The sequence below is a fragment of the Pyrgilauda ruficollis genome, unplaced genomic scaffold (genome assembly GCF_017590135.1).
Source record: "Pyrgilauda ruficollis isolate IOZ18807 unplaced genomic scaffold, ASM1759013v1 scaffold2, whole genome shotgun sequence".
Taxonomy (NCBI): Eukaryota; Metazoa; Chordata; class Aves; order Passeriformes; family Passeridae; genus Pyrgilauda; species Pyrgilauda ruficollis.
The window spans coordinates 13,667,230-13,680,522 of record NW_024519206.1 but is presented as its reverse complement, the minus strand read 5'-3'; the positions used below and the strand labels follow the sequence as shown (position 1 = coordinate 13,680,522).

The 13,293-nt window shown below is 36.3% G+C and overlaps 1 protein-coding gene across 2 annotated transcripts in view; it reads left to right on the top strand.

Annotated features, from left to right (window-relative positions):
- HACL1 (2-hydroxyacyl-CoA lyase 1) overlaps positions 1-13,293 on the top strand; it is a 21,155-nt gene extending 7,862 nt beyond the window's left edge. For both annotated transcript variants that reach the window (XM_041466290.1, XM_041466291.1), the window contains exons 5-17: positions 305-377; positions 862-939; positions 1,925-2,019; positions 2,432-2,544; positions 4,165-4,300; positions 5,449-5,554; positions 6,947-7,030; positions 7,311-7,412; positions 8,327-8,481; positions 9,631-9,789; positions 10,077-10,184; positions 10,786-10,972; positions 11,357-13,293. In XM_041466290.1, coding sequence (XP_041322224.1) covers positions 305-377; positions 862-939; positions 1,925-2,019; positions 2,432-2,544; positions 4,165-4,300; positions 5,449-5,554; positions 6,947-7,030; positions 7,311-7,412; positions 8,327-8,481; positions 9,631-9,789; positions 10,077-10,184; positions 10,786-10,972; positions 11,357-11,389 — 1,429 coding nt within the window. In that variant the 3' untranslated portion in view covers positions 11,390-13,293. The remainder of the gene's footprint in view (positions 1-304; positions 378-861; positions 940-1,924; positions 2,020-2,431; positions 2,545-4,164; positions 4,301-5,448; positions 5,555-6,946; positions 7,031-7,310; positions 7,413-8,326; positions 8,482-9,630; positions 9,790-10,076; positions 10,185-10,785; positions 10,973-11,356) is intronic.

Below are 13,293 nucleotides of genomic sequence, written 5' to 3'. Positions count from 1 at the left end.
TGTGTCACCCATATTTTCAAATTTGAATGAAAACTGCCTGCAATGGGATTTGGTTTTAGAACTATGATCCAAGACACTTAATATGGCCAAATTGTCCCAAAACTGGTGACCCAAAAGCTGCTGGGAAGGCTACTGGCTGACACTCTGATATTTAGAATCCATTTCTGCATTCTGTATTTATTCTTGCACAGATCTGTGGATGCTGTATATATGAATATATATATAAGTATATGTGTGTGTATATATATATATATATATAAAAAAAAACAGCATTTTTTGTTTGTTTTTTAATATACTTTTCTAGGCCTTTGATTGTTATTGGCGGTTCTTCTGACAGAAATCAGGAAACCATGGGAGCTTTCCAAGAATTCCCACAGGTACACAGACATAAATTTCTGCAGGAAGGTATCAGTTAAATAATTCTTGTGTCTTCTTTATTGTAGGAAAAACAATCCTGAACACTAACATTTCCTAGCAGATCTTATAATGCTGTTGATTTGCTCCATCTACTGGTTTAAAATTGACATTGTGTAAATACTGCATATTGCCTTCATATCGGAATTCATACTCTGTTTTAGGTTTTCAGCTAGTATAAATTACCTTGGTTTGTTCTGAGATGGACAAAAGCAAAATGTCCAAGAAAATAAATCAGTTTATGAGAGAAGGAAAAAAAGCCAAAAAAATCAAGCACTTGGAGGAACGAGTGTGGTTTTGACAGTTTTCACCAGCTGCTACTGTATTTTTCTATGGGGAAGTGTCCACTTTGTTGGTTTTCATCTGGCATTTCTTTCATTTTATTCATGTGGAAATTAGAAAATTACTTTGATAAATCAATACAATGGTCATTTTGCCTTTATTCAGGTTGAAGCTGGCAGGCTGTACAACAAGCTGTCTGTCCGCCCAAGCAGCCTGGAAGTTATTCCTGCTGTTATTGAAAAGGTATGAAAAAATACAAAATGATCAACAGAACACCAGGTAACTGTCTTCTGTTTAAGTTTTGAGGGTTTATTTTTATATAGTTGGTATTCTGAGTAATTTGCCCTGGCAGATAGGAGGTGATGGTTGATTGAGTAAATTAACAACTGAGGAGGTTCTACCATATGAACAATGCTATGAAGTAGGCTAGAAATAGATCCTAGTCCAGTCAGATGCTTACTGATCCCTGCAGTGACTTTTGTTAGCTTCAGATAGAGTTGGAAAATTTTTATGAAATAAATGCTTTTAGGGAGAGATGCAATAACAAGAAATGCAATGATTCAGCTGTTTTACCACTGTCATGTGAAGGAGATTTGGAGGGGGCAGTGGAGATGGTTGTGCCTGGGGTTTGAGTTTGGCTGTTGCTCTGTTGGGTTTTTTTTGAGAGTGAGAAAAAAAACATCCTTATCTCTGTGCTTCAGAGAGGATTAGAGAAGTCTCTTGATACTGCTGTAGCAGCCCTTCAGCCATGTCAGCCTAAATTCTGCATACAGTCATACTGTTTCCAGAAGTGCAAATTCAGCAGAGCATCTACCTGCAATAGAAGAACTGGGATCAAAAGTAATAGAAAATGGAGGCATTGGTTATCTTGGTTTTACTCTCTTTGCGCTACTTTAAGTAGAATTCAGCATGAATGTTTAATTTTGTATCTCCAATCGTAACAGCGGATAATGCAGTTGTCTCATTGCAAATTAAACAAAGAATTTAAAGTCTAATACTGTGCATCTCCTGAAAGGCCCCAGCTGGTGTATAAGATAAAGTATAAATAGCTGTCAAAGCTTTATTTTGTTGGTATAAATCAATCCATAAAAGCTTCCACTGTGATGAATCAGCAAAATGAAACTACACACCTTGTCTGCCTACAGCAGAGTTTTCTTGCTTTTTTGAATATAAATATTTTTAAAATCCTGTCAAACAGTGATTAAAACTGTGATTGTATGTTTTCTAGGCTGTAAGGACCAGTATGTATGGTCGTCCAGGTTCCTGCTATATTGACATTCCTGGGGATTTTGTGAATCTTCAGGTGAACAAGAGCTCTGTCAAGTGCGTAAAGATTACGTTCATTATTTTTAAAGTCACTGAACAAAAGAAAATTCATTTATAGGTGAATTTTCTATTTTATTTTCCTAAACCAAGAAAATCCAGCCTCTAGATGTGACATTCCATCATAACATGATACAGATGACAGTAATGAAGTGTGCAAAAAAGAATGAGTTAATATGATAATATATTGATGTCACTCTGTAAATCTCTGAAACAACACTACCTACAAGATTAAAGAAACAAGGAGAGAAAACTTCAAAACCTGTTTTGAAAAAAAAAATTTCCTGTTCTAATAAATGCTGCAACATGGTGTGTAGCAACTGCAGTTTTATGCTAAACAATAGGTTTTGTCTTTTAGTATTTCTTGTTTTGAATTTTTTAAAGAGCCTCTTTTTGTTTTGCTTGGCTGCAGGTACATGGAGTGCTGCCTGCCACCTCCCATCAGCATGGCTGAACACTCTGCTGTATCCAAAGCAGCCTCTGTCATTGCTCTTTCCAAGCAGCCTCTGCTCATCATTGGCAAAGGTAGAATGCTTTGTTGTAGCTTTGAACTGTGCACATTCAGAACAAGAACTGTGATTGCTTTTCCCCAGAAGAGTTACCCATCTTCTTTTTAGTCTAACAAACCAACCAACCAGTATTAAAACCACAAAATTCTGTGGAATTTAATGTTAAAATCTGCTCTGGTTTTAGATATTTTTTTCTGTTCTGTAATGGTTTATTTTTAATCTAAGTTTAAAGAAAAATCAATTGATAAAATACAAGTTTATGTAGAAAAAAATCAGATAACTGTTGTCTTTAGTACTAGAGCCAATACCAAGGGATCACTTCCAAAATTCTGAACAATTTAAATTCTGTTAAAGAAATTATATTCCCTATCTGATGCTCTGGCATATATAGCAACAATCAGAGTAACCAAAGGTAATTTTTCTGTTGGTTCTTGCTGAAAGTGCCAGCCTACCTGTGTGGGGATGTACAGCAGCACAGCAGGTGCTGCTGCTGTTGCTGTTTTACAGACTTTTCTTTGTACTCTGCCAGTCTAATCAATTCCTGCAGATGGGGGTAATTATTTTCTGTGCTGGTTCACTTCTTTTGTGCCTCCTTGTGGAATGTTGACCAGTGCAGTGGTGTTTCTGTTGAAGATACAGGTCAGCTAGGAAGAGAATTAAAATAACCAGCCCATTTAACCCAGGCTATTTTCCTGTAGATGTGGGGAATGATCTCTGTCTGTGTTTAATTGGGGAGTTCAGTGATTGAAATTAGATGGATCTTATGATTGATTAAGTTATGAAATTGAAAACAGAAGGTGGATCAGAAGAGATTATGGGTTGGTTTTTTCCTCTCTGGCTGGATACACATGAAGAAAAGGGTGTTCTTTGAAAGGGAAAGGTGGAAAACTCAAAAAAAAAAAAGACGTGTTTTGTCAATGTCAGCAATTGAGAATCTACTCAACAAATGCACCTGGGTGTTGTGCTATATATTGTTGTTAGCAGAATTTTTGAAATATTTACAAAAGTATATTTTTCAGGAATTAAGACTCACATATTCAAGCCATTGCACAAGGACCAGTCAGTTATTCCAGGTTGCCTGGGCAAGCTTAATTCAGCAGCCATGTACTGCTGCAACATCATAGGAAATGTGTGCACAAACACATACCTTTGCAAGGACTTGTATGTGTTTCTCTCTTTTCTATAAAGGCTTATAGTAGAGTCTTTGGGCAGGTTGTTGTGGAGCAGGGGTAAGCAAGAAATTACATGACACAGCATAAAGGTCATCTCGTGTTGCTGCTGCAGAAGGCTCTGTCCCATAATACCAAATTTTACTCACTAAAAAATTGTCATTTTAAATAAACAAGATCTCCTATTTTTCCCTGTCCTGCTTAGCAAAAATTGATAAAATAGTTCAGCTGAAATCTTACAAAAAAACCGAGCAAACAAAACTTTTTGTAAAAAATATGTGAAATTTTAACTGCAGATATCTGTGGTTTGGCATGTTTAGTTTTCAGTTCTTCAGAATGAAAAGTAACAGGCAGTTTTCATAATGGGAAACAGTACTCTTTCTGCCATAATATAATCAGCTTAATTGAAATGCAAGCAAATACAGTTGGTTTCTGTAGTACTAAGCAGTCTCTTTCATTTCATTCAGGTGCTGCTTATTCACATGCTGAAAACAACATCAGAAAGTTGGTGGACCTTTGTGGACTGCCTTTTTTGCCTACACCAATGGCAAAAGGAGTAGTTCCTGATAACCATCCAAATTGTGTAGCTGCAGCAAGATCAACGTAAATATAAAGCAAGGCTTGTAATCCTAACAGCTGAGAAACAGCTAGGAATTTTGGTGGGCTACAGATGCCAGGAAAGAGAAAATTCATACCACAAAAATTTTTTCAACGATGTTTTGCACCTCACTGTAGAGCACTGGAGATCCTGCTGGAAAAGGGACAACAGATTTAAGTGGATCACTTTAGAATGCTGACCAGGAAGATACTTTGAGATATATTATATTCTGTAGCTATGAAACCTATGGCAAGTAGATGTATTAATGTTGCTAGTGTGTATTTTGTAACATAAAACAGAGCTGGCAGACAGGTTATGTTAAACATTTAACTTTGTGCACTAGACAAACTCCTTTTTGCTTTAAAACCATAAACAGAAACTTGAACTGCACATGTTGCAGTTGAAGTTTTGCCAGCTATTGTCTCTGTGTGGTGTTTGCAATACCCTATCATTAAATTGCACTTTATTTATAAAGAAAAGTAAGATATTTCAAACTACCCTGAATGACTATGTTTAAAGTGATTTTTAACAGGGTTTTTTTTTTGGCTTTTGGCAAAATTAATGTGAATGGACTCTAAGAACCCTACTATGTATGAATATGCACAGAGTCAGTTTGCAGATGGAGCATTTATATACCCTGAAAGTAAAATGCTGTCCATTGCTGAGCATATTAGCTTTAGCACTGTTAAGCACGCTGCTAGAAAGAATGGAGAATAAAAGAATATACCAAATATTGTCTGCCTATCTGAAAGGTAAATTAATGGGTGACTAAACTGAGAGGCCCATCCCAATCTTAATTTTGGCACCCACTGTTGCCAGTGTCACAATAGTGAGTCTTTTGCTTTAACCTCAGCATCATTTTAGCATCTTGTTGGTCTCCCAATGTAATGATTCCTCTCCTATATATGGTGTAATAGGAAAATAGTAATTAATTTTCTTCTGAAGTTCCTTAACTCTAGAATGGCTTGGTGATAGGCTGGATAAAAGGATACAGGGTTTTGGGGCTAAACAAGCAGCTTAGAGGAATTAGAAGACGAATTCTGTGTGTATTCTGGGGTTTGCTGTAGTGGGTAGGGTTGCTTCTAATTTTGCAAAGACTGTTAAATGTAGTAGTGATTCCTTCTTACCTGCTTCTGTCATTTCCATTTATTAGGGCATTACAGCATGCTGATGTAATCATCTTGCTTGGTGCAAGGTTGAATTGGATCTTGCATTTTGGTCTTCCACCAAGATATCGACAGGATGTAAAGGTTATTCAGGTAAGCAGGAAAATTATTATTATTATTATTATTATTATTATTATTATTATTATTATTATTATCACTTAATGGAAGTCTTCTGTGTTCTGGCATTGACCAGAGCAATTATTGTAAAATATTTTCGTAATGTATTTCATGTGGCAAATACTACCATGTGGACAGTGCAGTATGGTGCATATAGTTATGGTAATTCTCCAGAAGTACTTATGCTATCTTTAATTACTGTTTTTATTTCCTAACTTTTTTCAAGAATGCTTACAATATCGTTCTTAGTATCAAGAGCTTGGTGCTGCTGTAATGAGGAGGGCAGACACATCTATGCAGTTGGCCAATACAGGGTTAGACTCAGAATACTGTTGTGATCTTTGGAGCATTGGAATTTCTATGATTGATAGAAAACTGTCATTGAAATTGTGGAATCTTTTGTACTGCTCTCTTGGCTGATTTTTTTTTTTCTGAAAAAGAACTGCTTTCAGATCCTGTCATAATGTAAGAGCTCAGTCACTCAGAAATGAAATAAGAGAAAGAAAGGCTGTTTAACTAATTAATGCATTTGACAATCTGCCAGCTCTTAGAAAGAGAAGTCTTTAAATTGTGTCCTTAAAATCTCCTCTCCAAGACTCTGTGATCAAATAGTAATAGTTGATCCAACATATTGGCTGTCCTGCTTACACTGACCTGGAACTTAGTCTAAAGTGCCAAACTTCACAATAGCATTAATTTTTAAATTAATTTTTTAAAATACACATTATTTTTGCAAATATTATTTTTACAAATAATACATATTTTATGATTCCTCTTCCTAAAAAATATAAAGAAAATTTTTTTTCATGTCACTTAATTTTTTTCACAGTCAGAGATTAGTATTAAAACACTAAGTCAGTTCACAGTCTGTGTGACCTGGTCAAAAGTAATAGTTTATGTAACCTTAGAGGGCTCATGCATTACTGATAGATTTGCTTCCGTAGTTGCAACTTTTCAGTTTCTTCATGCTAACTAGGTTCTTACTGTCAAGTAGCATACACACAATTTTCTCAGTGAGAAAATTGCTGCTTTGTGTCAACTTTAAAGGTATACCTGAACCTAGATTTTTAACTCACATACAATGCTGTATTAAAGTTCCGCAGTGTCTGTAGGAGCTTGAAAGAAGCAAGCAGTCAACTTTAAAGATATATATGCCTTTTCATTAAAATAGGCATGTACCATAGGGTTTTACTTTGTATAAAGGGTTTCCTGATGTCATGTCAAGGAAAGACAAAGGAAGTTGCCTGTACAGCCGAAACAGGTTATGAAGACAATGTTAGACATCTATGTATGTTCCTCACTTGAACTGAAAAAAAAATTCTGGTTAACATCCTTGAGTTAATGGTTGTTTTTCTTTTTGAAATACAGATTGATATTTGTGCAGAAGAGCTGGGGAATAATGTAAGGCCATCTGCAACTTTATTAGGTCACATAAACGCCGTGACTGAGCAGGTAACGTAATGCCCCGTGTCCTCTGGTTTTGACCTCAATTTCCTCTGATTATTGTGGTGTAATTTATCAGTTAAAAATAAATAGCTGTTCAAGGAAAACCATTTTTCAGGCAGTATATTCGTGTTGTATATCCAGTCTATTCTCAAATTTTATGTTAAAGATTCTGATTAGTGTTACTGTGATTGTGCTGGGATGGTTCTTGATAATGTTATTATTGATGCTTTTGTTATCTTTTAAACATGTTGAAAGACTCCTTTACAACATTTTGATATTGTTCCAGCTCTTAGTAGAATTCAACAAAAGATCATGGAAATACCCTTCTAATTCAGAGTGGTGGCAGAAGCTAAGAGGGAAAATAAAGAACAACGAGGAAAGATCGAAGGTAGTGTGACATTAAAGAAATTAAAAGCTTTCTTGCTGTAACAGGCACTGATAAATTGTCAGTTTTGTAACTGGTCTATATCCAGCTTCCTCAATTATTTCTCAGTTAAGTCACCCAGACTTTGAAAATTTGTACCATTCTGGTACAGGCTTACTCTTCTTATGCTTAGGAACTGTAAGCATTATAGGTTAAGTTTTCTATGATTTTGTGTAAATTCAAACTGTGTAGAAATCATTACACTTTGGGATTGGATTCTTGAAGCCATTAGTAGGAGACCACAGCCAGAGCTGCTGTATTATGGGGAGTAGCTTTTAAGCAATGGACAGATACTCCAAGTAGTAGAAACAGGCTTAGGTGAAGACACATTCTTAGTTTTCTTCTAATTGTAATCATTGTTTGTAATTGTGCAGTTTAGCAATGCTGGTCTAGGTTTAATCTGTGTTAAAAGCAATGAAGGCCAAGAGACCACAGATGCTTGGTATATACCTAACTTTGTGTAACTCATATTCTGCAACTTCAGGTGCATGTTCCCAAGACTGGGATCTAAAATAATGTCATTTTAGCAGATTGCTCTTTTGAATTATCTCCCAGCACACAGATGACAGCTAACTTAGGGTTGTCAATAGTCACACCTGGTGCAGAAAAATTTCATGTCTCTTGGGTTAAACTGAGTTTTAATAGCTTCTGCTAATTATAGGCCGTTGAAGGGCTGCTGAGCTTGTTGAGCCTCTGATAAATATGTTGTGTCACCAGCACAGATACAGAAACAGTGACCTTCATGCAGTGCCTGAAAAACCAAATACTCCAGCCTTACCTAGCAGAGTGTATTTTATTTCCATGGTTATTATTTATGTGTCTCTGTTTTGCACCCTAAATTCTATTCATGGGAGTTACTAATATCTTTTATTTTTAAGGGATTAGCATTACAGAAATCTCTGCCTATGAATTATTATACAGTCTTTCATCACATCAGAGAGCTGATACCCAAGGACTGCATTTTAGTAAGCGAGGGAGCAAACACCATGGACATTGGACGAACTATGCTTCCAAATCTCTATCCCCGTCAAAGGTGTGATATCTTTTGTTCTGACTCAACGTGCTACATTTCTGCATAAATGTTTTCATTTAGCTAAGAGGAATAATGGCCTGGGAAAAAGAAGTATAATATGTTGGGAGAGGGATTAAGGAAAGTTTTCCACTCACATACTGATGTCCTGTCATTGATTTTAGCAATTCTCTGCATGCTTGGCAGCAGAATGGTGATAGTTGCTCTCTTCCTGTGGAAAGGGAGTGATGAAGATTGTGTTCAATTCCCTGACCTTGATGTTTGTTTCTGTGTTCAGAGTCTGTGGTAAATATTGATGAAAAATAAAAACAATTATTGGGATTTTTATGTTGAAAAGAATTCACGTGAAGAGTTTTTCTTTGGAACACTTCAGAACAGGGAAAACTTGAAAATTGGATTATATATTGGGCATGCTTTCATGTAAACCTGCATGCCTAAGGTGTGGGTACTCAAAATACTGCTTTGTGAGCAAAACAACCAGCAACACCCATGTACTTCCAGTAGAGCTGGGGAAAGTGTGTGTTCTTGCCCCTTATTTAAAATAAGTACACAGTAATGTTACTGGTTGTCTCTTCAGACTGCACTGCACATATCTGAAAGGAAATTCGAGTAGTTAACCCTAGAATAATCTACTACTTTATGTACTTTTTTATCCATTATGTGCTTCTGATGGAAATGATCTAACTAAATTATAGTTTTCAATTTGATTTCAAATGGTTGAACAGAAGACTAGAATTTGAACAGCAGTATTTAATCAATGGCTTTCAGACTAATAGTTATATTTTCAAGGAATTAAATATAGAAATATTTCATGTTGTCTGTCTCTACAGTAATTGAATGTTTTTGAAATACTGTAACTGTGCAAGCTAGAAGCATATGAGAATAGTTCTTTATTGTAGCACTAGTGTACAAGAGTTCTTCATTTTGATTTGAGCTCCAGTATGTTTATATCACTTAAAACATTTGCAGTTTTATCAAATGTTTGGCTGACTATAATAATCTCTACATGTGCTATCTCTTTATACCAATTATTTATAAAACAATATTTGCATACCATATGGCAAAGTATTGAAAGTAAAGGTAAGGCACCATGAATTAGTTGAAGAGATTGAGTAGAAATAAAGGGATAGTGATTCTGTATTCTCCCTTTAGGCTTGATGCAGGTACTTTTGGAACCATGGGAGTGGGGCTGGGTTTTGCCATAGCAGCTGCCATGGTAGCCAGGGACCGCACACCTGGAAGGCGAGTTGTCTGCATAGAAGGGGATAGTGCTTTTGGATTTTCTGGAATGGAGCTGGAGACTATCTGCAGGTAAGTGGTTTTTTTGCCTCAAGAAGATGCTCTTCAGGGTCACTTTAACTAGAAGAATTTAACTGCTGGTAGGTGGAGCATCCATGAAACACATGAAAACAAGACAGAAAACATACAAGCTCATTTTTTATTTTGTTGTGATGTAGTGCTTTACTAGTGATGGTTGAATCATTTTTCAGGTGGAAATGGTTTTTTTTTTTCATTTTACTTGTGAGGGAAATTACACTCTTAGCATCTTATAGAAGGGGCAAGTATTTCAGAATTCTTCCAAATGTGTCTTTATATAGATACAACTTGCCAATCCTGATAATCGTGGTGAACAACAATGGGATTTACACTGGTTTTGATGCTAATTCCTGGGAGGAGATGTTAAAGTTTGGTGACCCTGCTACATGGTAAGCATCTTCAAAGTATGTCCTTTGCAACTATGGAAGAAGTGACCAAAATGGTCATTCTCTTAATTTTTAATGCTTTGTGATCAAGATTAAAAGTACATTTATAAAATCAATTTAATCCTGGGCTAAGTTCATATAAGTAAGAACCAATTACCAAAAGCAAACAGCCTACCTAATTCCAGCCTACTGTTTGCACAACAGTGCAGTAGAGAGATGATTCTTTATTTGTTTTCTCAGGTTCTGCAGCACTTCAGCCCATACAGTACAGAGTTCATCATGGGCTAACTTTCAAAATCCTGATACTCGCCAAAATTACCCGAGTTCTGAGTTTACACAGGACTTCTGCTTCTGAGCTGGCATCTCTGTACAAAGACAACTAGGCTAAAGCTTAGCTGAGGAATGACTGCACAAGATAAAATTGAGTACAGTACCCTATAAACACATCTTAGGTGATACAGGAGCCATAGTTCTTTCAGCCCAGAAGAATTCATCCGGCCAGCACAATAATCATCTTGCATTTTAAAATTGGTGCTAAAGTAATTAAATTAGTCAGCCTGGCAATTTTCCCATACCATTAGTCATGTTTTCCATTCTGTTACAGTGTACCTCCTGTTTCTCTCCTGCCAAATGCACACTATGAGAAAATTATGTCTGCCTTTGGAGGAAAAGGATACTTTGTTAAAACACCAGAAGAGTTGCAGAATGCTCTGAAAGCAAGTGTGACTGACAAGCAAACACCTTCTCTTATAAATGTAATGATTGATCCACAGTCTGAGAGAAAGAAACAGGTATGTATGTGCTTTCCTTTCTTTTTCTGCAAGCTTCATAGTGGTGAGCTTCTGAAAACCTTAGGGACTATCACTTAAACCACAGAGGAGGCAGAGATGGTTGGAGGGCAGAAAGATTGTTCTTCGATTTGGGAGATGGAAAAAATAGGTCCTTTTGCACTATGCCATCTGCTTTCCTTGCTATCTGCTTGTTTGGGTTTTTCCCCCACTGGCTGTATAGTGCCCTTAATGACTGTTTCCAGTATTTAAGGTTATTCTTTTTCGTTCTAGACCAAAGGAGATGAAACATTTTTGAGCAGTCTGTATATTCTGTGGATTCCCTCTTACTGTTTGCCCATTCTGATGCAGTTTTTATTCTGTGTTGCTTTGTTTTTTTGCTTCCAGGAGTTTCCCTGGCTGACTCGTTCTAACCTGTAGTAGAAGAGGAAGATGATGGTGGTGCAAGGCAGCACGTTAAACAAAACTGAGTTGTTTTCTGGAAGTGGAACTGAAACAACTGTATTTTGCATAAGCATTGAAACAAAGTGGGATTTTAGAACTGCTGTTAGAGGAATCTTTAAATGCTGAAATTAGCTAATTGTAAAATGGGAAAGACACATATGAATGTATATCAGGCCTTCCATCAGATTGTACACAAACACTGATGATAAAATGATATACTTTTTCTTTACTCCAAGTAATACCCATTATCTGTGAATTAAAATCTTGAATGTTGTGGATGAACAGAATAAGGTGAGGGTTTTATGCTGTCCGAAGCATAGAAGTGTTTGCCAGTCTGCAATTATAGTAGCTTGATTTTTAACCAACTACACCACCATTCTACTTGTTAAAACATTTGTCCTCTAAGGACCAAACCAAAGCATCTTCCTGTGAATGATTCCTGATTGGCCTCATTATGCACAGAAACCTGTTGCACTTCCTAATTTTATCTTCCTAATTTTAACTTCCTAATTTTACAGATTGATTTTTCACCTTCTTCTGTAGGTAGAAGTAGTGTATTAAAAATGCAGACTTACTCAAGGGCTAAGCTTCTGTCTACTGATTTTTTTTTTACTTACACTTACGATGTTTGTAGGAAAAGCAAACCCTGGATTTTTGTTTGAAGCTTAGTGCTTCACAAACGCCACCATGTCTGTAGGCTGAAAATGTGGCCATATTTATTAGTGAGATTTCCAGTATTAATAGATTGTAAATCTTTATAATCAGAAACATTTTAAATAAAACATTACCACCACCATCACCAAAATATCAACAGTGATACCAGCAAAAAGACCACAAAAAACCCCCAAATGAAAGCAGAATTTTAAAAAATCCATCACCAGAGCAACAACAAAAAAAAAAGTAATAATGTTTAGCATAATGTTCATTTTGGCTGACATCACAAAGCAACCACCATTGTTTGTGCTGTGGCTGGCTAATTGTACAACAAACATTCTTCGTGTAACTATAGAAACCTTGAGTCTCACCTGCATGTGATGCAGAGGTGACATTTAAAGCAGATCTTTGGCCTGCCTGGTGTTTTTTTCTACTGTGTTTTCATTTGTTGCTGCATCTGACAATCTGACTTAGAGCTCAGACTTTAAAAATGAAATAGCTCTTTGTCTATGCTTCTGTCATGGCCTACAACAGGTACTATGCAGGATATTCTTAAACAGATTACTTTATATTTACATCTGGTCTTAAATGCACAGGTTTGTTGTTGTTACATGCAGAAAGGGGAATATTCTGTCTCTGATTTGGGTTTTGCTTGCTTTATTTTCTGTTATTCCATTGTCAGTAAGTGTTATCTAGTGGAAGGCACTTGATGACCTGAGGAGAGAAAGGACTGGGCTGGCAGGGGATTGTGTCCTGCAGTCAGGTTTGTTGCAAAAGGTTTGGCTTATTGGGTCTGGCACTTTAGTTTGGGTCTGGCCCAAGGCCATGGGTTACTGTTAGGCAGAGGAATGTAGGAATGTCTCTGCACACAAGTACAGGGAGAAAATATCAGAAAGAAATACTACCTGAAATAATCTGAAGTGCCAAATGATAAAAATCCTAGAATGAATACAGCTCACAAAAAAATGTAAGGCTGCTGTGTTCTCTGAGGTACTCTGCAAGAAAGATGGAACAATGTTGAATCTTGACATTAATTTTATTTCATTCTTCTTGTCTCACAAATTCATTTTGATACGTTTCTGTGATTAAACACAATCCATTATCATGGTGTAAAATACCTCTAAGAGTTAATGCTGGAACTGACCACAGGGGAGATAATTTGCATTGGATAAGCAAATGTAGAAAATACTGTTTTATACTTGAAAATTAATAAAAAGTGATTTTCA